The sequence below is a fragment of the Hypomesus transpacificus genome, chromosome 18, assembly GCF_021917145.1.
Source record: "Hypomesus transpacificus isolate Combined female chromosome 18, fHypTra1, whole genome shotgun sequence".
Classification (NCBI taxonomy): domain Eukaryota; kingdom Metazoa; phylum Chordata; class Actinopteri; order Osmeriformes; family Osmeridae; genus Hypomesus; species Hypomesus transpacificus.
Window position 1 is genome coordinate 6,038,329 of NC_061077.1, and position 24,156 is coordinate 6,062,484.

Here is a 24,156-nt window from a genome sequence, read left to right on the forward strand (position 1 = left end):
TGTGTGAGCTCAGACCGCGTTTGTTTCCCTGCCTGCTTCTCTCTGCTCCTGTCACCATCATTATCTTTGGGTGCGTGAATGAAATCCGCTCTCTCAGCACATTCCTGTGTGGTGACCGCTGACTATGGCAACAGGGATTGCACGCCCAGACACACACGCATCTTTTTTTATCTCGTTATTGCTCTCTGTCTCTCTTTTTTCTCATCCCTGTTTCTCTCCATTTCGCCCCACACACACACAAACAGTCTCCCAGGCCGAAGGGAGGTGTGATGCCTTAGTTCCCAGGTTGTTTCTGTGTTCGCCTGGTGTCCGGCCTCTCTGGTGACTAATTGTGTCTGAGGGGAGATGTCAGGCCCAGCAGCCAGTCGGCTTGTTTCTGTCAGCTTGGAGAAGAGCGTCCTACGGCCTTGTTAAATCACCTCTCAGTATCAGTTAGAACCCCCTGTGCCCCTGGACCCTCCCTCCCTGCAGCCCAGACAGACCCTCCCTCCCTGCAGCCCAGACAGACTCCAGGCCTTGGCAGTGCATGGCTCCAGACAGACCTTGGAGCAGAGTTGGTTTTCTGGGAAGTTTCCCTCCCCTCCCCCGGCCCTGTGAAGGTGACCCCCCCGTGAGCCTGTGTGCTGTGATGAGGAGTCAGGGCCTAAATGAGGATAGATGGCTGAGTGTCCTTGGCCTTCTACCCACAGCAGTTTCGAAGCGAGGGAGGGATGAAGGGATGGAGCGAGGAGTGGAGGGATATTGGAAATCGACACCTCTGCTACATTAATCCCATGGTCCATTTAGCCAGGAATCAGAATGGGAGGGGATTCTTCTGCCTCTAGATTGAAGAGGGAAAATACTAGAACATGCGTGACTGGTTCATCTGTCACCACTCTGTCTCTCTGTGTGTGTGTGTGCGAGTGTGTGTCATGTGGAGCACAACATTCGATGAAACCATTGGGTTTCTCTTCTCTTGGTTTTGTGATTAGGATTTAGAAATCTCACAGACAATGATGGCTGTGTGTGCTCCTGTGTGTGTTTCCCTCCTCAGTGAGTGGTGTGTCCTGGGGAGGCGAGGCCCCACGTCAGAAGAGCCACACCTTCACCTGCCGCATGCTCGTCAAGTTTGGACACGCCCACGGACCTGTGGAGGAGGGGCCAGGCCGGCGCTACGAGACCATGCAGTGTTTTGCACTGACCCAGCCCAAGGCCATGATAGAAGAGGGAGAAGGTATGGTTAGAACGCGCACAGAACTGTTTTCATGGACACACACGGACCGGACTGTGGTGAAACTATTCAGAATATTCTGTTGAGCTTCTGTCCTCTTCCCCCGCAGATCTGCAGTCTTGTATGATCTGTGTGGCTCGCCGTGTGACGGCTGTAGAAAGAACGGAGAGCTTCAACACCAGGCATGAGCTCTCAGGTGAGACCTCTCACCCTGCTCACCTGGACGTTGTCAAAATAGAACAAAAACCTTCCTCTGAAAAAGCAGGACTGAAATACCTTCAGCATCGTTTTCCCTCATGTTGTTATGATCCCCAGGCAAGCTGATCCAGATAGACCAGAACTCTCTGAGAGCGTCCATGCGTCCAGGCTGGGAGGACCTGCTCAGACGCTGCATCCAGATGTTCCTGCAGCACAGCGATGGGCAGCCCTGGTCCCACAAACGCCATTACCACGAGGGTATGCCACACACACACAAACTTGGTCAGATGATTGTCCTTGATGTTACCGTATTGTAATGGTGTTGTGGTCTTCAGCCTTTTTGCAGGGCCATGCGGAGACCCCACTGTACCGCTTCTCTCTGTCGGACGGCACCCCAGTCACAGCCCAGACCAAGAGCAAGCTGTACCGCCACCCCATGAGCAACGAGCCGCAAGGCTTCATCTCCACTCACCTGCTTCAGAGGTGAGAACCTGGAAACCAGGAACACACACACACATATTCACACTGTCAGGTACTACTCAAGGAGAGGAATCTGGTCTTTCTCTTTTTTTCCTTTCTTTCTTTCTCAAGGAGATGAATGCACAATTCTGGTGTTACTCCTGGTATGCTTGAAAACATGGCTGGAGAGTGAATAGTGCATTTTTTTATAATTAATTATGAATGGTGTGAATGGTTGTTTTGAAAGAATAATGGTCAGTGTCAAGTCTCTACAGTAGATTCCCTTGAAGCTCATCTGCTGTTGCTCTTTTCCGCGCAGGGAGCCAAATGGCTATCGCTCTGCCCAGGCAGGGGGCATGATGCCAGGACCCATGAGGCAGCAGAGCATGGGGGGCCCCAACCCCAACATCCAGATGAACATGCCCCCTGGCGGGGGAATGGGCATGGGGGGCATGAACCGTGGCTTTGGCATGAATGAGCAGAACCACATGGGCCACATGAACCAAATGGGCGGGGGCTCCATGTATGGAGGAGGAGGGGGCGGAGGAGGAGGAGGAGGCGGAGGAGGAGAGGAGGAGGAGGAGGAGCAGGAGGAGGAGGAGGAGGGGGGGGTGGAATGGGCATGGGAAACAGGATGATGCAGATGAACCAGATGGCTCAAATGGGCCAGATGAATCAGATGGGTCAGATGAATCAGATGGGCCAGATGAGTCAGATGGGCCAGATGAGTCAAATGAGTCAGATGGGTCAGATGAACAACCCTGGCCCTGGCATGCAGCAGCACCCGCAGCAGCCCCCCTTCCAGAGCAGCGGGGGATTCGGCCTGGGGGGCATGAACAGCCCTTCAGGAAGCCCCCGCATGAGTGGCCCCCAACAAGGGCTCCTGATGTCCCCCCGCAACCGAGGGAGCCCCAAGATGGGCAGCAGCCAGTTCTCACCTGGAGGTACGTCATCTGAGAGAATACAACTTGTATGCAGTACACACACTGAACTGTAAGTACTTGTTTGTGATTCAGACTGTAATGGTCTCTGTTCTGACTGTGTCCTAGGCATGCACTCTCCAATGGGCCTTGGCAGTGGAGGAGGAGTGGGTGGGGGTGGGGGTGGGGGTGGTGGAACCTCCTTCTCCAGCAGCTCCCTCAATGCCCTGCAGGCCATCAGTGAGGGGGTGGGCAGCTCCCTACCCTCCACCCTCACTTCCCCGTCCCCTGCCCACAAACCAGACAGTTCCCCCAGTGTCCACTCCTCTTCATCATCCTCCCAGTCCAACCAGCCAGCCAAGCAAGGTCAGGAAGGCTCCACAAGCCCTGCTGGGGGCCCGGGGCCTGGGCACGGCGACCACCATCACCCCCTCCACCACCACCACCACCCACACTCCCAGGCGGAGAGCTCTGCAGAAAGAGCAGACAGCCAAGCCACCGCTGGCGGCAAGGAGCCTATAGAGAGTGGGAGTGAGGCTGGGATGGCCGGCTCTGAATCCTCTCGCCGGGTGACAGACAGTAAAGGCCATAAGAAGCTGTTGCAGCTGCTCACCTCCCCCACTGAGGAGCTGGGGATTGGGGGCACGGGCCCAGCCGGAGCCCTTCTACCACCACCACCTCCAGCCAGCAGTAACACACCAGCAGGCTTGGACAGCAAGGACCCCGCTGGAGGTATGACAAGCCCCTCCTCTACCGGAGTCTCTTCCTCTTCCTCCACCAATCAGGGCCAGGCAGCAGTTGTCGGGGGTGTGCCCGGTGGTCTCTCCTCCACCCAATACACAGCCTCTCTGCAGGAGAAGCACAAGATCCTCCACAAGCTGCTGCAGAACGGCAACACGCCCGACGAGGTGGCCAAGATCACAGCCGAGGCGACGGGGAAGGTGACCCTGGGGGGCCAGGAAGGCGGAGAGACGGGGGCGGCAGGAGGAACCGGGGGTCTGGGGGGAGGGACTGAGCCCAAGCAAGAGCAGCAAAGCCCCAAGAAGGAGAAGACTCACGCTCTCCTCCACTACCTCCTCAACAACTCCTCAACTGACTCCAAAGAGGCAGTGGATGTGAAGCCCAAGCCCGAGGAGCTGGAGGGGAAGGGGCCGGCGGCAGCCCCAGGCGGGCCCCAGCGCAGCTGCCCTGGCTCTGGGCCCACGCCCGAACACCCCGAGAGCAAAATCAAGTCGGAGCCACCTGATGAGGTAACAGCATTCGTCCTGCCGTTTGTTTCATTGAGGATCTCTGCACTGTTCTTGCTGGTGGTTGTTGTGAGGGGGAGTGATGACGTGTGCTCAGCTAATGTCTGTCACTGATGTCTGTCCTCAGCTGGATAACCTGGAGTCGATCCTAGGAGGACTGAGGGGCTCTGGGTCAGAGTTCTATCCCGACCAGGGCACGGGAGGAGGGGCCAGCGAAGGAGGAAACAAGCCCCAAGGATGCCTTGATGACAGTCTGCAAGGTAGGGGTGTCAAATAAACCCATCACATCCCGTGTGTTCACACACAGAGGACAGGAGAAAAGCATAGAAGCCCTCTTATAGGACGTGTACATGTGTGTGCAGGGAGCCCAGGTATGGGTCCGGGGCCCCGGGGGCCCTTCCAGAGGGCCATGTCAGTGGACAGTAAGCCCCCCGGGGGGCCTGGAGGGCCAGGGAGGCGCCCCATGCTCATCAAGCAGGAGAACATAATGGGCAGCCCAGACAGCTACCCAGGGAACATGGGTGTGTGTCCCAGAGGCATCGGAACAAGTAACTGATTTAGTTGATTCTTTCTCTTGGTCTTTGTCTTCGCCCCCTCGACCTCTCTCTTTCTATCTATTCTCTCTCTCTGTAATGAACTAGGGAAACTAGATGACCAAGACTTGGAAACCCTGCTTAGTGAGAAAGCTCATTTCTGTGCCTCTGTCCGCCTCCAGGAACAATGAACAGGGGAATGGGAGTTCCCCAGCGGTCCCCCATGGGGGGTTCTGGTGAGTGGGGGATGCCCCGCTCCAGTGCCAGTCCTGTGGGCTCAGCAGGACACCCCTCCATGATCCGTCCAGGAATGGACTACAACTCCAAGGGCATGATGGGAGGCCCCATGGTGGGCAGGTCCAACAGCGTTCCTGGCACCAGGTCAATGCTGCAACAGCAGCTGATGGACATGGGTATGTGTGGGTGTGTTACTGAGTAGTCGGCCAACTGGAATGAGATACAATCAAGGCTGGCGTCCTCATGTGTATTTTGTGTTTGTGTGCAGGCTCCGGTGACATGGGGATGGGGATGAGCCCATTCAGCCAGCAAGGTCAGCCCAGCCAGTCTCCCTCCTGGCCAGACAGCATGATGGGGATGGAGGGTGGTCACAACAGGTAACAGACAGGACTCTTACAGGAGCAGTCAGCTGCAAATGGCATCTAGTGTACTGGAGCTGGTTTGCCTATGTGCTGAGGGTGAACGTGTGTTTCAGACGTCAGTTTGGGAACGCCCTGGACGAGCTCCTGGTGCCGCCCACCACCAGTGAGGGCCAGAGTGACGAGCGGGCGCTGCTGGATCAGCTGGACTCTCTACTGAACAACACAGACGGCATCGCCCTGGAGGAGATCGACCGGGCCCTGGGCATCCCCGACCTCGTCAGCCAGGTAGGGTGGACTGACGTGGAAGGAGAGAATGAAACAAGCAAGACTGAAAGACAGACATTACAGGCTGAGCAACAGGAAAGGAATTCGTGTCGGACCAACGTAGAATTTTTCCCACTTTTCTCATCCTCCACCCTATTTCTGTTCCTCTGCCGTCTTCTGCACCCCCCCCCCCCCCCTTCCCCCCCTCACAGGGCCAAGGGCCAGCTGAGCACCATGTGGAGCCCTTCCCCGGCCAGGACACGTCCATGGTGCTGAAGCAGGAGCCCATGTACGGCCAGGGCTACCCCGGACCCCCCTCTGCAGGAATGCAGTCTCCCTACGGGGGCAACCCCATGCCGGGCCAGCCCCAGCAGGGGGGCTTCGGCCCCATGCTGTCCCAGATGGGCCAGGGGGGCAGCTTCCCTGGGATGGGGGGCATGGGGGGCATGGGCCACCCCCGCGCCAACATGATGAGACCCAGGATGATGAGTGCTACCAAGCCCATGAGGCTGCAGCTGCAACAAAGACTACAGGGACAACAGGTACACACACACGCACTTTCTGAATATACCCACCACATACTTTCACAGCCCATGTACTCTTAGGCTTTTGTACATGATATGTTATGCTCCATGTGCATCTTAGAGCTGTCTTGTATTCCATGGGAGGCTTGTTCTGTAAAGGATTTTTGTCTCACGGTACTTTGCTTCAACAGTTTATGAGTCAGACCCGTCAGGGCATGGCCATTAAGATGGAGAACCCAGGAGCGGGCAACCCTGGCATGCGCCCAGGCATGCAGCCTGCCATGGGTGGACAGGTAGGCATCCAGAAAACACAGGCCAACAGACAGCTACATGCCAACACACACCGACACATGCCAAGTGTTAAAGGGAGTGTTAGGGTGGAAGTTAGCATAGCCCTTATCCACACATATCAATATCCAAACCCCTGTGTGATGTGGTGTTTGTCCTGCCCTGGCCAGCCTGGCTTCCTGAACGCCCAGATGATGGCTCAGCGGAGCCGGGAGATGGTCACCATGCAGATGAGGAGGCAGAGAATGATGATGCTGATGCAGCAGCAGCAGCAGCAGCAAGCTGCAGCCGCCGCTGGAGGGTTCAGCCCCCCTCCCAACGTTACTGCACCCGCCGGCATGGACGCCCCCATGGGAGGGCCCAACATGGGCCAGCCGGGCCCCCAGCAGTTTGGCTATGGAGGAAACTATGGTGAGTCTGTTTAGCCACACAAACTGGTGCTGCCCCCTGGCGGTTCGTTTATGTGTAGCACAAAGCTTTGAAGCAAGTTTAAGTGCACTTGTTGGCAGTAGCCCTGTCTGCTCCTTGTGTCATGTGTGTTTTAAGTCCCAGCTAAGAGTGCCGTGTTCACGCAGGGATGGCCCAGCAGGGGGACCCATCGTTCGGCCCCTCAGGGGGAAGTCCCCCCAGCGCTATGATGTCAGGGCGCCTAGGTCCGCCTCAGAATCCCATGATGCAGCAGCACCACCAGGGCGGTGGCATGTATCAGGGCACAGACATGAAGGGCTGGTCACAGGGAGGCATGGGACGCAACAGGTGTGACCAGTAACACTCCAAAATGACCCCATACTGTTGGGAAGCTGTGTGTGCCCTGCAGTGGGAGAGGGATTGAACCGTGCTCTCGTCTCCTCCCTCCAGCTCCTACCCGCAGCAGCAGTTTGGCCAGCAGGGCAACCCGGGCCAGTACGGGGGCATGATGATGAACGGGGGCATGCCTGCCAACGGAGGAGCGGGTCACATGGGCCAGATGGGGGGCCAGATGGGGGGCCAGATGGGCATGAACCCTATGGTGATGGGACGCATGCCTATGGGGCCTGACCAGGTATGTGTGTGAGGATGTTTTTGTGTGGGGGTGGGGTCGGGATGCGGTGTCTTCCTTCTCATACACATGCATAAGTAACCTTCTCTCTTTGTCTCCGACAGAAATATTGCTGAACATGAGATGGAGGCCGATATGAAGAAACAGACTCACTGTGATCCACCTTCAGAGACATGACGTCTGTGTGCGCGCGTGTGTGTGTGGGTGTGTGGTGTAACTCCAACCAGCTGGGGGTGCTGTTTCCCTCTCCGTAGGCCAGAGTTGACCGAGCCACAGCCTGAGGAACATTGAGTACACATGGCACCTGAGCACAAACTGGATCACAATGCCCCCCCCCCCCCCCCAACAAAGTCAGATACACACTGTGACACACACACATATAACCACTCATACAGAACACTGTATTTCTTCCCCTATCAGACTCATGCAGTTCTTCTAGATTCCGCTCTGTAAGTGTGTGTTTGTGTGAGCACACTCATGCATGCTCTTAACACAACTCACTGGACCAAAATGATGTAAGGTTAACACACTCAAGAAGGACGTGGATCCAACAGTCAGGAAGGACAAACATGAGTGGTGGTCCATGGCCCTGACAGTGACAGCTCAGCTCACAGTGTTTCACAGAGACTCTGGGTACAGGTACGACAGATACTAGTTGGCTGTGGTTGCACTTTAATGAAGGCTGTCGGTAAAAGGATTGTGGCAATATTCCATGGTCATAGAGGCCTTCATCCAAGAATAATTGCATAACTGCAAATGTTGTTGTTTATTCTTGTGTGTGTTCTGCTGTTCTTGACTTGAGAATGGGTAACCAATATTGATTGGAAATGGGTGACCATGATGATCATTGTTATAAATGAGTAACCAATGGAGTGGCAGTAAGCACAGATTTTATACAACACTTTCTTCTGCAGTGTGTTGATTATGAGAGAGTACGCAGATTGGAAACTTTTTACAAAACTTGACAAGAAGACTAACTAGTCTCTTTTAGAGTGCACAAATTACTGTTTTATTTATAACGATTCATAAATGTCTGAATTTTAAAATCAAGGTGTATTGTATTTTTAAGGTACAACTATTGAAATATTTTGATTACCTTTTAAATTTGTTGGCAATTGCTTAAGATGGTTGATTCCCATAGTAATTCACACTGGAGAAGAAAGTGTTCCTTAGATTTAAATGTATATATGCAGATTTCTAGCAATAATCTTCCCTCCTTGCTTCCTTCTGAGGACGTTGTGATCATTATCTACTCAAAGCGAAGGTACTGCAGTATTAGATGCGATGTCGTTTGAAACTTTTCTTTCTGTCTGTGAATACAAATTGTAAATATGCTTCAAATGTACTATATATAAATATATATATGCTTTTGTAGGTCACATACTGTTTTTGCACAGATTGTAAGGCTTGATATTTAAAGTGTAATTTTCTTATTCTGTTGTAGGTCAATACAGCTTTTATTTCCAATATTTCATTTCTGGTTGAAAGGCAGGGAGACCTTCTTTTCTCATTGCTAATACACATCTAAAAAGGTTCCTCTCTGAAAGTGAAGACTGCCACATTCATTCTCTCTGAAAGCACTTTTTATTTTTATTTGTGATCAAGTCATACATTTCTCTTTTTCAAGGACATTCGCATAGATGTAGAGGTGCTAGTGTGATCCTGTATTTTCTTTTTTGATTGATTATAGAAAGAAGAAAAAAAAATACACAAAAGATGCCTATAAATAAGTTGACACATGATTGTGTTTCGTGTCCTAGTGGCCCAGGTGTGTGCCAGTGTGTGGGTTGATAGTAGCTTTTAGACTGAGGCCCAATCAAGCTCAGTGGCTGCAGCTCCATTTCCATTCCTTAGAGTTTCAAATGTCCTTCCATTACAGATTCAAATCATATTTTGGTAGTGGGATTGTAGCCACAGAATTGTATTGACACTTTTACTGTCTGGCTGTGTTTGTGTGATTTGATAGCTGCAGTAATGCGATGGCAGAGCCTGGTGGGATGTACCTGCCAAGCACCTGGTGATTTAGACTTCCTAAATGTAATTACTCTGCAGCTCTCTGACCGTGTTATACATTATACATGATTTGTTGTTGAGATGTTTTGTTTTGCCTTTATTTTTGTTGTATTTTCTGCTAAGCTTTTGAAAAAAAAATCTACCTTTTAAGACATGCTCAATCCAAAGATTTTTGTTTGTCATTCTGCAGTGTGTAGAGAAACTTTCCCTGAAGGAGATGGTGTGAGTACTTGTATATGTGTGCTTCTCTTTGCACATAGTAAACATTCATACACTTTCATACACATCCATAGCATGCAGGCATCTGGGTCTGCTTATTTATACGATTATTTCTTAGAATCTTTATGGCCAGTTGAAATGTGGTGCTGGAATTTATTTCATTAAAGAATGTTTGAGTTTGTTGAAGTTGTTTTTATGAAACATGACTTCATGATAAACTTAATTACTTCATGGAATAGATTTTGAGTGGGTTTAATTTTCAGTCCTGATGAAGAAAAAGAAAAGTAATTATCCACCGAATATTCAAAAGAAGCATCGTCTGTGCTTTGCTGGATCCCTCTCTATGCATCTTTTGATCTTATGACAAGAGAGGTGATGAAAAGAACACATGGGGACAATATACTGTCATTGTCACAGGATGTAAATTACATTGCATTTTTCTTACTCGTACTTGATGTTAATATTGATGTAAATACAAATTTCTATTTAAACATTACATTGTGTTTTGTGTTTTTAATGTTGTGTGAGTGACAATGAAGGAACAGAGTCTAGAGACAGACACAGGAACAGAGTACTACCACAGTGTTGTGGAACACTGGACCAGCTATGGTGGGGGCTGAGGGGCGGGACAGGAAAGAGGGGCACTTATCATGTGGGTATAAATGATGACTGGAGACTGAAGGTCTGCGTGACCCAGATTCTAGAAGTGAGAGGTGTGTGTGTGTGTGTGTGTCAATATCAATTGCGTCTTGCCATCTTATTTGAGTCATATGTCTATGTATGTATAGTATAAAAGTCTAAAATGTATATCTGTCTTCAGACACAAGTCTAGATAAGGGTCAAATATTGTATGTGTGTCCTGAGAATAAAGGTGCAGTGGTCTCTAAGGTCAACGGTTTTTCTTGAATAAGTGTTGAGAGGCAGAGTGTGTGTTTTTCTCATTTATGTTGGCTTGGCCTCCCTACCAAGACCAGAGTCCAGTAAAAAAAGGAAAACCCGCACACCTCTACATTGCAATACAACCTTTCAACTGCCTTTCCTTTAACCGCCCTCTCCCCACCGCCGGGTGCGCGCCTTTGTCTTTTATCTCAATTTCCTGTCTCTCCTTGCTGCCCCTGTAATGTTTTACGGTGTCGTCAAATAACCGATTTGTTCTTTGTCTTGGAATAGACAACTATTAGACTTTAATAAACTGCCAGCAGTGGCCAAACTGATATACACATCGAGATTTTGTAATCAACCAATGGAACAAAGATAATTTTTTCCACAGTTTAGCACTATAGTCGTTTATCGATATATCTTAAGACAAAGACAGGTGTGGGGTAGTGGGGCGTGCGAAGTTCACTGAGGGTAGCCTACTGCCAAAAGACGCTCCGCTCATTTATTGGACAAAGAGGGAGTAGGCGTGACGAGACATCGTCTAGTATAAATACTTTTTTTCTGCCATTCAAGGCAAGAGTATTCCTGTCAAGACACCTGTCAAGACTTGATAAGACATGGGTAATACTGGGCATGGAGTAGATAAAGCTTAACAAACCGATAACGACGGAATTCATGAAGCTTGACCACGAACTTGGAAAATGCAACGTTGATGCTACTAAATCCTTACTTTACAGGCTAATCTTTCCTCAGCTGTGGTCGATTTTTGGTCTTCTAATAAGTACATTTTGACATCTTTACAGTCTGCTGCGCGTAGACGACATTAGTCCACTAATGTTTCTGAGTCAATTTGGTGGAGGTTTAGAAATAATGCATCCTACTATTCAAAAAGACACAACTTACACAAAGATATTTGTCGGCGGTTTGCCATATCACACCAACGATGTTTCTCTTCGGAAATATTTCGAAACATTCGGGGACATTGACGAGGCAGTTGTGATAACGGACAGACAGACTGGGAAATCAAGAGGATACGGCTTTGTAAGTTATATTTGGCGACTTGTCTATCCGTTTCAAACCATAATTGTCTTTTGTTGGTGATGTCTAAGCAATACGTTTTGAGATGGAATATGCAAAAGAATGGGAAACATGATGTATAGGAAACAATGATGACGTTAACTACTGTGACCGTGTCAAAGTATGATGGTTGGTCGAGGTAGGCTACTGTAATGACCCGTTTCTGGAAAGTATAATGCAGGTGATCTTTCAACACAACTATAAAATTGCAGATGGTGTAGTGATAGTCTAGTAATATATATATATAAACCTTGATAAATACATATATATATATATATATATTATATATTAATAAAACCTTGATAAACCTTTGACTCATACTTATTACAATAAAGTATATGACGTTGTGACAAGTTATATGACCTTTTCTCAGAATAAACATATTCCTACCCGTTTCAAGTTTGTTAACGAAAGTGATGCAGTTCAGTTTCAGTTGTGTTGTAGGCCCCCTGGTACATTTCCTCCTTTCAACCACTCAAGGCTGATTTAAACTTTTTCATTTCCTCACATAGTCTATGCCTTGTGCTTTTCATGGACATGCATGCAAGGCTCACATTCCAGCAGGCATTGGACTGAAGGTGCAGGAGATAATCTGTAGAGAGCAGAAGTCCTGAAGGGTGTAACACTGCCACTTTGTTCAGCCAACAAGTGTGTGCAGTGTGTGAGTGGTGTTGGCAGTCACATGTTGTAGCATGAGTAGATTATTTCTTAAAACGCGTAACATCAATTAGCCTATCTCCCGAGCAACAAGCAGTCAACTCTCCCATCACTCTCCCATCACTCTCTCTCTGTCTCTCTCTCTCTCACTCTCTCCCTCTCTCCTTAGCCCCCCTACACACATTAAGGTACACTATTTAATACAACAAAGAACTGCTGAGATGTGCATTCCAACTTGAACCCCCCTTCATTGCCTGCTCCTCCCATCTTTTTCTCACTCTGCCTCTTTGGGGGGGAGTTTGCATTGTGTGTGTGTCAGCACAAGGCAAATCCCTGGTCACAGAGGTGTGACATGTCAGTTGGCATTGTGAGATAAGGCTGCAGTTTCATTTGGACTTCCTCCCACACTATCCCTTCTGCTAAACTGTGCATGAGGAGGGGGAGGGGGAGGGGGAGGGGGTTTTAAACAGGCATATTTTCCCTGCCTTATGTTGATGCACCGGGCCAGTCAACCAGTGTGTTCTGTGTTTTGTTTTGTGCCTAGTCCCGTCTGCCCATTTCACTCCTGAGTTCCCATAGCGGTCCATTTCCCAGAACAGCCTCCAGAAATACAGCAATCAAACCAGTCACTGTGTATGGGTGCGTGTAACTCGAGAGTCTGCTGCTGTGAAACCAAAGCAGCAGTATGTCTCTGTTCCCTCAGTGCTCTGTAATGCTTTGCTTTGTGGAGGAATGGACGTGGTGCTTCACGGCTGGTCTGCCCGCTCACCTCACCTCACCCATTAGCTGGTCCAGCTCAATGGTTAGAGCACTTGACTGCAGATCGACAGGTCGCAGGTTCACATTCTCCCCTGTACTGTAAGTCGCTGTTGATAAAGGCGTCTGCTAAATGAATACATTACATTATAATTAACAGAGCTTGTGACTGCTATCACAGATATGTGTCTGGGTGTTTGTTCATCAGAATCAATTCAACCAATAGTCAGAGTATCCAACGTGCTTTGTCATCCTGAAGTGCAGCAACATGCTCCAGATGAGAATGTGCCCTGGTCTTCAGCAGCAGGCTCTAGTTAGGAATGCTAATCCTGCTCCTGCCCTGTTCCCTCTAGGTCACCATGATGGACCGGGGTGCAGCAGAGCGGGCCTGTAAAGACCCCAATCCCATCATTGACGGCAGGAAGGCCAATGTGAACCTAGCATACCTGGGAGCCAAGCCACGAAGTCCACAGACAGGTGAGTTACAGCCAAACACAACCAGCCGTTCCTTCAGCTGGTCGACAGCCCACCCTCCGGCCCCCTCATCCTGCCCCTGTGCACACCCCCTCATCCTGCCCCCTAATCATACTCTGCATGGACCTTGGTAATGCATAACCCCTGCGAGTGTGCAGTTGATGTGAAAAGGAGAGTATTTTGCTGTTCTTGAGATGAGAGAATGAATGTGTCTGTGTGCGTCAGATAGCAAATGGGAGGGGTTGAATGAAGGGAGACAGAAAATGGGAGACGATAGAAGAGGGGGATGGGACTGGAAGAAATAACAACGGAACTGTCTCTTCCTTGTTCTGTGTGACTCACTGTGTGTGTGTGTGTGTGTGTGTGTGTGTGTGTGTGTGTGTGTGTGTGTGTGTGTGTGTGTGAGCACAACAGGAATAGAGCTTGTGTTTTTATTTCAGAAAGAAGGGTAAAGCATGGAAGTTTGGTAGAAATGAGTGAAAAAGAGATTGAGGTAGTGAGTGACAGAGACATACAGATAGAAGGAGAGCATGAAAAAGAGATGGCAGGAGAGATTAAAAGACAGAAAGAAAGAAAGAAAGAAAGAAAGAAAGAAAGAAAGAAAGAAAGAAAGAAAGAAAGAAAGAGGGAGGGAGGTAGAGACAAGCAGAGGATGAATCTTCCCTGTCTTACTCAGCTGATTCATGAACTCAGTAGGCAGTGAAGTCAGATGTGTGTGTGTGTGTGTACAGCAGGCTGTTGAGTGAGAGACATTTGTTATCAGTGTCCAAAGAGTTTATTTGCCAAAAGATTTTTGCCAGATTTTTTGCTTCAGCAACAATGCCAAGCTCTGTATAGTTAATTGATGGAGGAAGGAGGGAGGGAGAGAGACAGGAAATAGTACGAAAGAGAAAGAGAAGATTGGGTGGGTATAGATGGACATCCACTTCCAGGGAGATAATTGCCCCCTACATAAATCTACAGTAAAAAAAGAGGGTATACTAATGACCCACTAACTGCTGTTCTCTGTCTATCCTTCCTTCTCTGCATCTCTCATTGCTCTCTCTCTCTCTCTCTCTCTCTCTCTCTCTCTCTCTCTCTCTCTCTCTCTTCATCTGTACCCCTACCCTCTCTCTCCCTTTTGCTCTCCTTCTCTCCATTTCTCTTTCTGTCTCCCTCTTTTTCCCCCAGGTTTCTCGGTGGGTGTTCAGCAGGTACACCCAGCACTGATCCAGAGGCAGTATGGGTAAGAAAAAGTCTCCTCTTCCGTGGCCCTGTCTCCTGCCTACTTGTAGTTGATCTCGTTGTCACGCGTTCCTCGTTCCCAGAGTGTCTGTGTGCTTCCCAATTATTCAGTCAGCTCAGTGTTGCTGCCCCAAGCTAGCCCCTGTAGGGGAAGCAGTCAGCCACTCTCTCTCTGCTCTGCTTCACTCAACTGTTTCCTAAGGGTGGCCAGATTTGGACATGGGTATATTATTAGCAAAAGTATGTTGGCCCCTTTCTGTATCTCTTCCATCTCTCTCTGCTGTTTTGCTTTCTGTGGTCCATTACATTGCATCGGAGTCCCATTCTAACTGTCGGTCATGGTTGACCTGGACCCAGACACACACACAAACTGGCTTTTTCCCAGAGGTAGAGAGTCTGTTGTGTAAACAAAGCGAGTGTGTGACTCATGGTTTGATGGATAGGTGATCGCTATGTCTGTTAGTGAGTGTGTTTCTCCGTGAGTGCTGGTGGAAAGTGATCTCACTTTCACCCCTAACAACTCATGTTTTGTCAGAAATGGGATCATGTAAAAAGTATGTGACAGTCAGCTTCACAATCTCTATTTTGCCTGGAAACAAAGAGTCTTTGAGTCCTGATTGGCCAGATGTAGAATAGTATCATTACTGTCTATGTGTGTGTGTGTGTGTGTGTGTGTGAGCAATCATACTATGCTCGTCTCCCGTGGAGTGAGCAGGGCCCGTGTGCTGTACTCCATGGTACTGGGGATGCTGTGAGCCCTGGTGAAGTCTCCCTGGCACAGAGGGCTATTAATATTTCAGCCGCCGGCCCTCAATTATTGAATGATATATGGAGTGATAGGGGAGTTGAGACTGACCCAGATGAGCCCATGAATGAGTGATGCTGAGCTGATTGAGTGTCTCCCTTAGAGAGGGAACGGCCGATTTTAAAGCGGTATGGTTCCATCTCTGCTGGCCCTGGTAAGGATTAGACTGCTCCCTCCTCTCAGAAAATGACAGGACGTCCTCCTTAGTGAGGGAGATGAAGTCAACACCAAGTCAAATCAGAGTGAGCTAATCAAGGTGAGGTACACTGGAGCAAGTGTATGATCGGACACATGAAACGTGCCTGACACACATACAAGCACACACACACACACACACATCCACATTATTCGTCACCTCCTCGTTTGCTCAGGAAGCTGCATCGTGTGTTCCAGCTCTCCTGTAAACAGATAACAAACAAGCTCAACTCAAATAACAGTGGAGAGGCCCTGCCTCTGTCTGCAGCGCAGCCATGTTTACAGGAGACACTAAGAGTAGGCTGACTAGGACTCAGAGGCAGTGTGGGGGTGAGAGGTTGTCTTCTGCTCCTAGCTGCTGTCATCTCTGCCTGGAGGAACATCCCCCAGCTAGTTGGCTTAATGTTGGCTGAGGCTCCATCTGCTAGCTGGCAGGGCCAGATGTTGGGGTGTTGACGGAAAAGTAAGATTTGGCACTTTATTCAAATGTACTTCTCTCTTTTGTCAGAGGAGAGGAAGGATGTGTGGTGTGTGGGGAGTGTTTCCTGTTGAAACACTGAGGCATGGAGGTATTCGTTAGGCCGGGGGGGGGGGGGGGGGAGGATAAGGACGCTAGTCAGAGAAAACACACACCTGTCTGTGGGTGTGTTGGGGGTTTAGGCGGGAGGGGGTCAAAACCACTGGGGCGTGTGTGTATGGGCGTATGTGTGGCCATGGGGTGTCTGTCTGTTTTTTGGTCTTACTTGTTCCTGCTCTCTGCCTAATTATCTGTCTATTATTTGTCTGTTATCTCTCCCCTGTCTCTGCTAGTTCCTCAGGTGTTTATCTCTACCACTCAGGGGAGCAATTAGAAGAAGCTCCACAATAAAACACCCAATTAAAAGAAGCTTATTTTCATTCTGTTTCTTTTACAACTAGACTTAATGTTGTGATTGTCAGTTTATCTTTACATCACTATGTTATTGGCCTGTTGGTAGACAGAGAATGCAGATGTTATTTTCCATCTCTGGCATTGGTAAAGACGCTACATTTTGGAATGAACGGATCTGTCCCAAAGCTGTCCCTTTGTACTGTGTTTCCTGTATCCACTGATCCTCCTTCAAGGGCTGACCTTTTGTGTGTTTGTGAGTGCATTAGTGGGTTTGAGTGTGTGTATAGCAGAGTACGTGTAAGTGTGTGTGTGCGTGTGTGTTTGTGTGGGTGTGTGTGTGTGTGCGGGTATCTGTCCTCTGCCCCTGACTCACCCAGCATGTCCCTCACAGGAACTATTAAAAGCATCACTGTCCCAAGGCACGATAGATATGACTGCTGATCCTTCACCTCTCTCTATCCTTCCTTCTCTGCATCTCTCCTTGCTCTCCTCTCTCTCTCTCTCTCTTTGTCTCTCTCTCTCTCTCTCTTTCTCTCTCTCTTTCTCTCTCTCTCTCTCTCCCTCTCTCTCCCTCTCTCTCTCTCTCTCTCTCTCTCTCTCTCTTTGTCTCTCTCTCTTTGTCTCTCTCTCTCTTTGTCTCTTGCTTGCTCTCACTTTTGCCACCCTAAGTTGTGGCTGTGGCTGTTACACTTACAGGGCTAGTGTCTTTTCTCCCTGGACAGAGAGAGAGAAAGGGAGCGTTGAGAGTGAAAGAGGGGGTAGCTCACTTGAGGTTATTTTGCTCTTGTGAGTCTGTGAGTGAGTGTACACCCACGCAGCTGTGCCAATTACCCCTCCCTCCCTCCGTCTGTCTATATCTCCCTCTCTTTCTATCTCTCTCTTTATCTGTCTCCCTGTCTGTCTATCTACATTTCTCCATCTACTGTATCTGTCTCCCTCCCTCCCATCCTTTGTGTGTGGTTCCTGTGGGTGTGATTGTGCCTGTGCATCTGTGGCATGTGGTGTGTATGTACAGTACTGAATATGCTTTTGTGTGGGAGCTTATGTGACCATATGGTTTCTGTGCATGTGTGTTTGCACCTTGGTTTGTCTCTGCTTTTCCGTGTCTGTGTGTGTGTGTGTGTGTGTGTGTGTGTGTGTGTGCATGCTTCTAAACCACTGATGAGTGTGGCCAAAGGAACCCAACAGGCAATGCTGGGCTGAGCTCCCTCTCGTACAATGTAACTGTCATATTGGATCCATCATGCCAGGGCCCGATGTTCAGAGCAGGGCAGTGGCATAGAGCAGTGTAGGGCAGCCACCTGAATGATGCTGCACTGCTGCTCTGGGAAGGACAGATCAACCTAGCATGTTCCCAGTCCCCTGTGTTTTTGTCCATGTCGGTATGTGGTACTTGTGGTGTTGTGAGTTGTGTTTGATTGTATTTGTCTGTTTGTGTGTGTGTGTGTTTGAGTTTGTAAGTGTGTGTGCAGCAGAGAGGAGGTAAACAGGTGGGTATCACGCTGCACATTAAGTCCTGTGTTTGTGGTGTCATCACACCAAACCAGGTTCTCTGTTTGGGGGTAAACACCTGAGGCGTCACTCACCATGATATGAGAGCTGTTTCTGCAGGGAGGTTACAGTTACTATGTTGTCAGGCTGACACAGGCCCCAATGATGTTCAGTAGGTAGAAGCAGGAGAGCTACGATCATGATTCCAGATAAATGGCATGGTCTGTTGCATTGATTTGTCTTGTTGCGTAAGCTAGTTGTTCTGATGTCATCTCTGCTGTGAAGCTGGACTGAGGCACTTCAGGTTAAATAGCAGCTAGAGGCAAGATCACCATGGGGCTGTGGACAGAGTACAGTGCTGTATGTTTCACATAATTGCTATGTCTCAGAGTCCTACTGATACCGCCCCCATTGTTGGGTGTGGAGTGCGGTGTGTGGGTGTATTCATACCGTGTGTGTGCGAGATGTGGGTGTGTGTGTGTGCTTTCACTAGTGGCTGTGATAATTAGTCATGCACCAGGGAGAGCATGGGCTATTCCTAGCGTTTGTAGTTCTAGTGATAATTATGAAGAGTAAGGATGTGTTTCTGGGAGGTCACTGTGTGGGTGTGTGGGTGATGTTTGTGCTAGATTCTTGCAGTGCTATATGAATATCTATCCTGGCATGTGTTCGTGCACTTGTGTGTTTTCTATTTTACGGATATGTGCACTGGATTGAATGTGCTTTAAGCTGCTTATTTATTACGTTAAACGTATACAGTTGGACGTGTGGTTGAGAGTGTGTGATGATGCTGTCTTATCTTCCCCTGTGTCCAGGCTGGCCCAGCAGTATGTGTACCCCCAGGCCTTCCTGCAGCCCAGCCTGGTGCTCGGGTCCCAGCTCAGCCCCACAGCTGGCCTCAGCCCCCCCTTCCTGGACTACTCCTCCGCCTACACTCACTACACCACCCCGACCACAGGCCTAGAGCACTACCCCTACACCCCCTCTCCCTCGCCCTCTGCAGGGTACTTGGGCTACAGCTTCTCCCCTGCCACCCCTGGCCTGGGCGTCACTGGGCCCCCTACCCCGCCCACGCCAGCCCACCCTCCCCTTGGTCCCCTCTCTGGGTTCTCGGCCCCCCCAGCTGCCTTCCTGCAATTCCCCCTCCAGCAGCCAGACCGCCTGCAGTGAGAGAGCAGTCCTCTGGGAGAGAGAGGTGGGGGCAACTGCAACTACTCTAACTGATCTGTAACATGGAGATTTGAACATGGGGACTACTGCACTATTATGTGACATCATCAGTCCGAGACTGGATAATCTTATAATGGGAGTGTGGAATCCAAAGGGCTCTGTATAAACCCACCTAAACTTCCTTTAGTTTTTCTATTACCATTGTTATTGCTATTGTAGTTACCTTACTGAACAGAGACGATGCTGTTGCTCCTGTCATTGAGATGATATGATTGTCTGTTGCTACTGGAAGTCAGATGCCATATGGGATGGAGGGATGAAAAGAGGAGACTAACCTGGAGGAGGATCAACCTTCCTTACTTAAAAATTGTCTATATGCAGTAGCAGGGTGAAGATGATGAGGGCAGCTGTGGTAAACCCTCTCACCATCCTAAGGTACTGAACACACCCAGGTCTAATGAACAGTTTGTCAGGAATACCTTTCTGTACGTGGCCTTGAAATCACTCTGTCAGTTAGCTTTTATCTTCCTTTTATAGTTCTTGTACACGTTTAGTTAAACAATATCTTGATACTTCCTCTGTATGTCTGTCTTTGTTCTTTTTTTCTTCTTTTTTTTACATCAGTTGCTGACAGGAATCTACAAGTGTAAATGAACACAGTTTAAATGAATATGCAATTGTTCTATTAGGCCAAACATAGGAATTAATATGTATAGGGTAAGACAACACTGTAACAAATAATAATAGCGATAATCATGTTAAGGCAGTTTTGTGGCGAGCATATTTACATGTTTTGGTTCATTATTTCAATGTGTTGAGCAGCAGCTGAATGAGTGTGTGTCTAAAGGCTGTCCTCCATCAGTTCTGTGGTACCAGGGAGAGACAGGACTGACTAGCTGCCTGCTAGTAATGTTGTTGTTTATATGCAGTTTGTAGCTGTGTGTATGTGTGTGCGTGTGTGTGTGTGTATGTATCAACCCTATTATAGTTGACCATTGTGTGTGAGAGTTGTCCCTTGTTTCCCCAGCAGAGCAGCTCCAGGAGATCTGCATCATGTCCAATGAAGCCATACAACAAAAGACCAGAGAAATATGCAAAATAAACCTCCAGTGTCTAGAATAGAAAATACTTGCCTCATTATCATTATTATAATGTCTTTCTTGATGCGTAACATTTAATTACACGGTGTAATTGATCATTTGCTATCTATGTAGGTACACAAACTTTTGGCACGGATGCCATTTCTTCTGGATCAGCTGGTGTTCCAGTAGTACAACATAGACCCTGCATCTTGGTTCTCAGTCCTTTCAACTGGCTTCACCTGCGCATCAACTTTTAGATCCTAGAAACTGAAGTACTACATCATACTATATACAAATACAGTCTAAGAAGCATGACAAAGAGGGGGAGGAAGTCACAAGCTTGGCCCCAGCGTCATTATCACAGATACAATGCCCCTCTCAGGGACCAGCTCCATCCAGGAGATCTGCCCCACCTCTTCCCTCCTCCCTCATCCTCCTTCTTTCCTCTCTCTGCCTCCAATGTCGTTTGGCTCCTCTTGCTGCCTTCTCTTGTTGTTTGACTAAACAGGTCAACAGTGTGCACATTTCCTCCCTGTAGATTCACTGTGTGACACAATATCCTGATATCTGCATTGAGTCAGGCCCATAATGCCATTATCCTGGAAGTGTTTAGCTGTGGCGCCACCCTGTGTCCACTCCTATGCACTGCAAGGTCTTGTAAGCATGGAATTATGAAATCATGAATTAAACAAATGTGACATGTTTTTTATATCAACTTTTTGTGTTTATTATCATTTAAATATGATTTCAACTGCCTTGAGCTCCCAGTGAGCATCACAAGATAGGAGACTCTGTAGAGAACAGGTGTGGTTCAAAGTCTGGGATCAAAACATTTCATTTGGATTGCATGTTTTTTTTTTCAGAACAAAAAAGCAGATGGTTTATGTAAAAATGAATATCATAGCAAATACCACAGTGAGGGGAGGAGAAATTATAATGTCTTTAAAATTGATGACAAATGAAACAATACAGTACAAAACAGGAGAGTTGTAATGAAAATTAAACAAAATGAAAAGTACTATATCTGTGATCACACATACACACACACACACGTACACACGAACACAGGCACGTTCACTTAAAATCACACTCATACATACCAGCACACAACCACGCACTCACTCATTCAATGTCACCCACACTCACACACACGCACACACACACACACACACACATACTATAGAAGCATGCACACTTAATCACTCACTCACTCACACACTCACAAATACTCACAAACGCACACAGATAAAATGTGGTGATTTGAAAAATGAAACCCTGGTCAAATCGAATGGTATCATACATCCACGTCTTGTGCAGAAAACAAAAGGAAACTGAAAACTGAAAAATAAATTCTGATGAATAATGAAAAGCATGCCCATCTTCACTGGTCTAACTCAACCCTATACGACTACAATCCCACCCCCAACCCCTTAACACTTCTACTGCCCCAATCTCCAACCCTCTAATCTACCCCTGCCTATGCCCATGGCCCACCTATATTCTCACCTCTTACCCCACCCACACCCATATCCTCTCTAAACCTCACCCTCATCCCGCTCCTCTCCCCTGACCCCCCTGACACCACTGCCCCTGCCCCAGGTCCCCCTGCTAGACACAGCCTACTCTCTGACCTCCTCTGGCAGTGTGGCAGTGAGACAGGTAGGCTAGGGGTGGTTGAGAGAAGGTGATGGTGGTGGTGTGGTAAGTGGGAGGGGCAGGCACATGGAGCAGGCCCTGGTTGCTTCTACCTAACAGAATGTCCAGTTCAGGATACAAAATGAGGTTTGAGGGAGAGTAGTCTTGTTGTGTCTTGAGGTTGAAGGTTGTGAACCTGTAAGTGTACAGTTGAACGTTTTGTGTACTGCATTTAACCTGTATGTTAGTTGTGTTTCAATAGGAGTATCTGAGTGTTAGTCTGTGCAAGTGTTGTTGTGGTGAGGGGTTGGCAGTGTGGGGCTTGGCAGACACAGGGCCCTGTACCTCGTCCCGGATCCCAGGCTGAGGCAGGTTTATAGGGCTTGCGTCTTGAGCTCGATGGGCTCTCCACGGGTGTCCTGCTGGGTCTCGGTCTCAAGAGATCGGATGCCCTTCAGTGTGGCCAGGCGCTCAGAGAGACCACGCATGCGTGGGAACAGCATGAAATCGTACAGAAGAGCGCCCATGGCACCTCCTATCATGGGACCGACCCAGTACACCTGCAACAGCACATGTTTTTATTTCAGAGCTGGTCAATATGAACACCTTTAAAGTGACTGTGTGTGTCTGTCTTACCCAGTGGTTAAAGAAGTTCCTGAAGAGCACAGCAGGAGCGAAGGATCTAGCAGGGTTCATCCCAGCACCAGTGTAGTACATCTGTGGTAGAAAGATTGAAAGGTGTCTCCAACTGTGTGAAACTTTACAGTGTGTGTGTGTGTGTGTGTGTGTGTGTGTGTGTGCGACTTACGCCCATAAGGTGTCCGATGGTGACTGAGAAGCCGATGGAGAGAGCAGCCGAGCCCATGCGTCCGTTCCTCCTCTCGTCCGTCACAGCAAAGACACACACCACCAGCTGCATGGTGAGGAACACCTCCACGGTGGTGCCCATGCCCAGGCTGATGCCGGGCTGCAGCTGGAAAAGCCAAGCACACAGGGAAAACACACTTGATTAGGCTATGTTCAGGACACAGGATATTGATCATCCTCCCAACTTCTTGTCCCTGTTTTTCCTCAATTCTTCTCTGTAATCCCAGTCAAATAAAATGTACATAGCATACTTTTCAAACACAGTTTGTTGAGAGAAAATGAATACTTCCACACCACCTACTGCTCTGTTCTATGACCGGGAGCCCTTAAACTCTGGTCAGCTATGTCTGTTCTCCACCATTCACCATTGCTGCTAGTTTAGATGTGAGCAGGTCCTCCCAGCAGATCTGACAGCAGTCTGCAGGTCAGGGTGCTGGGGTTCCTTACCATGTTCAGTGCCATGTTGCCTCTCATGTTGTTGGGTGTGACCCCGTAGAGCACGGCGGCGCCGGCCACAGCGCCCAGGCACTGAGCAGCAATGTAGAAGACAGCGCGGAACAGGGACATCTGGGAGCCCACCAGGTAGGCGAAGGTCACCGCCGGGTTGATGTGGCCTCCGCTGATGTGACCGATAGACTGGATGAGGGTGGCAGCCGCCAGGCCGAAGCAGAGCGCCACGTGGAGGATGTGCTGTGGCCCAGTGGTCCAGCGGAGGGCTGCGCCCATCCCGAAAAACACAAAGAACATGGTCCCGAAGAACTCGGCAAACACTGCCCGCCAAAATGTCATGGACCGGAACTCCCACATGATGACTTCTCACCGGATGCCCAGCCCACAACAGAAGATTCTCTGCAAAAATCTGTTGACGTGAGTCTAGATGAGGTAGATGACTACCCTCTCACTCGGAGCCTCCTTTTACAAGATTTAAAAATAAAAAAAATCGACTTCCCTTTTGCAGTCAGCTAGCTTGGCTGACCGAACGCTAGACTAACAACAGTTCAGCAAAGTCAACAAAAGATCCACTCCACAGATCTAGCTCTAAGCTATGGACGATCAGGACAATCAAACATCAAGCCGTGTACTGGGTCGGTAAAGTCAACTCAGCTGTGCGTGCTTGCCTCCCCTGTCGACCTGTCGTAGAGACATAGGTGTGTGTGTGTGGAGAGATCAAGAGGTGTGCATCGATGCCAGATGGGTGGTTCTAGAGTAGAGACAGGGATAGACGGAGTGTCCTGTGGACGTTTTAGCCTCTCTGACGGAGGGGAGAGGGCCCACTGGGGGCTTTATAACACCCCCCAGGATGCCCCCGATGACGCCACAATCCCCCCAGCAGGACAGGGGGCGGGGGCGGCAACACAGGACGTCCCAAATGAAACAAACTTAACCCCTTTGTCCCCCCCTCACCACAAACTCTGAGTGAAATAGTGTAGGCTGCAACTTGAGCAAAAGAAGGGGGTGTA

The 24,156-nt window shown here is 49.0% G+C and overlaps 3 protein-coding genes across 3 annotated transcripts in view; 2 read left to right on the plus strand and 1 right to left on the minus strand.

Annotated features, from left to right (window-relative positions):
- The window catches only part of LOC124480444 (nuclear receptor coactivator 3-like), a 35,260-nt gene extending 25,251 nt beyond the window's left edge, over positions 1-10,009 (plus strand). Inside the window, exons 8-25 of the mRNA XM_047039765.1 lie at positions 1,034-1,213; positions 1,320-1,406; positions 1,526-1,666; positions 1,744-1,891; positions 2,187-2,407; positions 2,458-2,811; positions 2,917-4,037; positions 4,162-4,294; positions 4,397-4,582; positions 4,750-4,980; positions 5,073-5,181; positions 5,280-5,451; positions 5,643-5,972; positions 6,146-6,247; positions 6,413-6,653; positions 6,818-6,998; positions 7,101-7,284; positions 7,386-10,009. Of these exons, the coding sequence (XP_046895721.1) occupies positions 1,034-1,213; positions 1,320-1,406; positions 1,526-1,666; positions 1,744-1,891; positions 2,187-2,407; positions 2,458-2,811; positions 2,917-4,037; positions 4,162-4,294; positions 4,397-4,582; positions 4,750-4,980; positions 5,073-5,181; positions 5,280-5,451; positions 5,643-5,972; positions 6,146-6,247; positions 6,413-6,653; positions 6,818-6,998; positions 7,101-7,284; positions 7,386-7,397 (4,133 nt within the window). The 3' untranslated portion in view covers positions 7,398-10,009. The remainder of the gene's footprint in view (positions 1-1,033; positions 1,214-1,319; positions 1,407-1,525; positions 1,667-1,743; positions 1,892-2,186; positions 2,408-2,457; positions 2,812-2,916; positions 4,038-4,161; positions 4,295-4,396; positions 4,583-4,749; positions 4,981-5,072; positions 5,182-5,279; positions 5,452-5,642; positions 5,973-6,145; positions 6,248-6,412; positions 6,654-6,817; positions 6,999-7,100; positions 7,285-7,385) is intronic.
- A 961-nt stretch (positions 10,010-10,970) lies between these two features.
- rbm38 (RNA binding motif protein 38) lies at positions 10,971-20,909 on the plus strand. Its single transcript, XM_047039965.1, has 4 exons — positions 10,971-11,433; positions 13,236-13,359; positions 14,527-14,581; positions 18,758-20,909. The coding sequence occupies exons 1-4, from the start codon at positions 11,227-11,229 to the stop codon at positions 19,110-19,112; spliced, it is 741 nt and encodes a 246-aa protein (XP_046895921.1). The 5' UTR covers positions 10,971-11,226; the 3' UTR covers positions 19,113-20,909.
- Positions 19,631-23,942, minus strand: mipb (major intrinsic protein of lens fiber b). Its single transcript, XM_047039964.1, has 4 exons — positions 23,144-23,942; positions 22,638-22,802; positions 22,466-22,546; positions 19,631-22,389 (listed from the first exon to the last, which is right to left on the minus strand). The coding sequence occupies exons 1-4, from the start codon at positions 23,501-23,503 to the stop codon at positions 22,204-22,206; spliced, it is 792 nt and encodes a 263-aa protein (XP_046895920.1). The 5' UTR covers positions 23,504-23,942; the 3' UTR covers positions 19,631-22,203.
- Positions 23,943-24,156: the final 214 nt, after the last annotated feature.

What these genes read in the sequence shown, in the direction of transcription:
- rbm38 (XM_047039965.1), top strand. Translation starts at nt 11,227, where the DNA reads ATGTTTCTGAGTCAATTTGGTGGAGGTTTAGAAATAATGCATCCTACT. An exon ending in GCCACGAAGTCCACAGACAG is followed by an intron (nt 13,360 to 14,526) that starts GTGAGTTACAGC and finishes TTTTTCCCCCAG; the next exon opens with GTTTCTCGGTGGGTGTTCAG. An exon ending in CTGATCCAGAGGCAGTATGG is followed by an intron (nt 14,582 to 18,757) that starts GTAAGAAAAAGT and finishes CCCTGTGTCCAG; the next exon opens with GCTGGCCCAGCAGTATGTGT.
- mipb (XM_047039964.1), bottom strand. Translation starts at nt 23,503, where the DNA reads ATGTGGGAGTTCCGGTCCATGACATTTTGGCGGGCAGTGTTTGCCGAG. An exon ending in GCAACATGGCACTGAACATG is followed by an intron (nt 22,803 to 23,143) that starts GTAAGGAACCCC and finishes TGGCTTTTCCAG; the next exon opens with CTGCAGCCCGGCATCAGCCT. An exon ending in CCATCGGACACCTTATGGGC is followed by an intron (nt 22,547 to 22,637) that starts GTAAGTCGCACA and finishes TTTCTACCACAG; the next exon opens with ATGTACTACACTGGTGCTGG.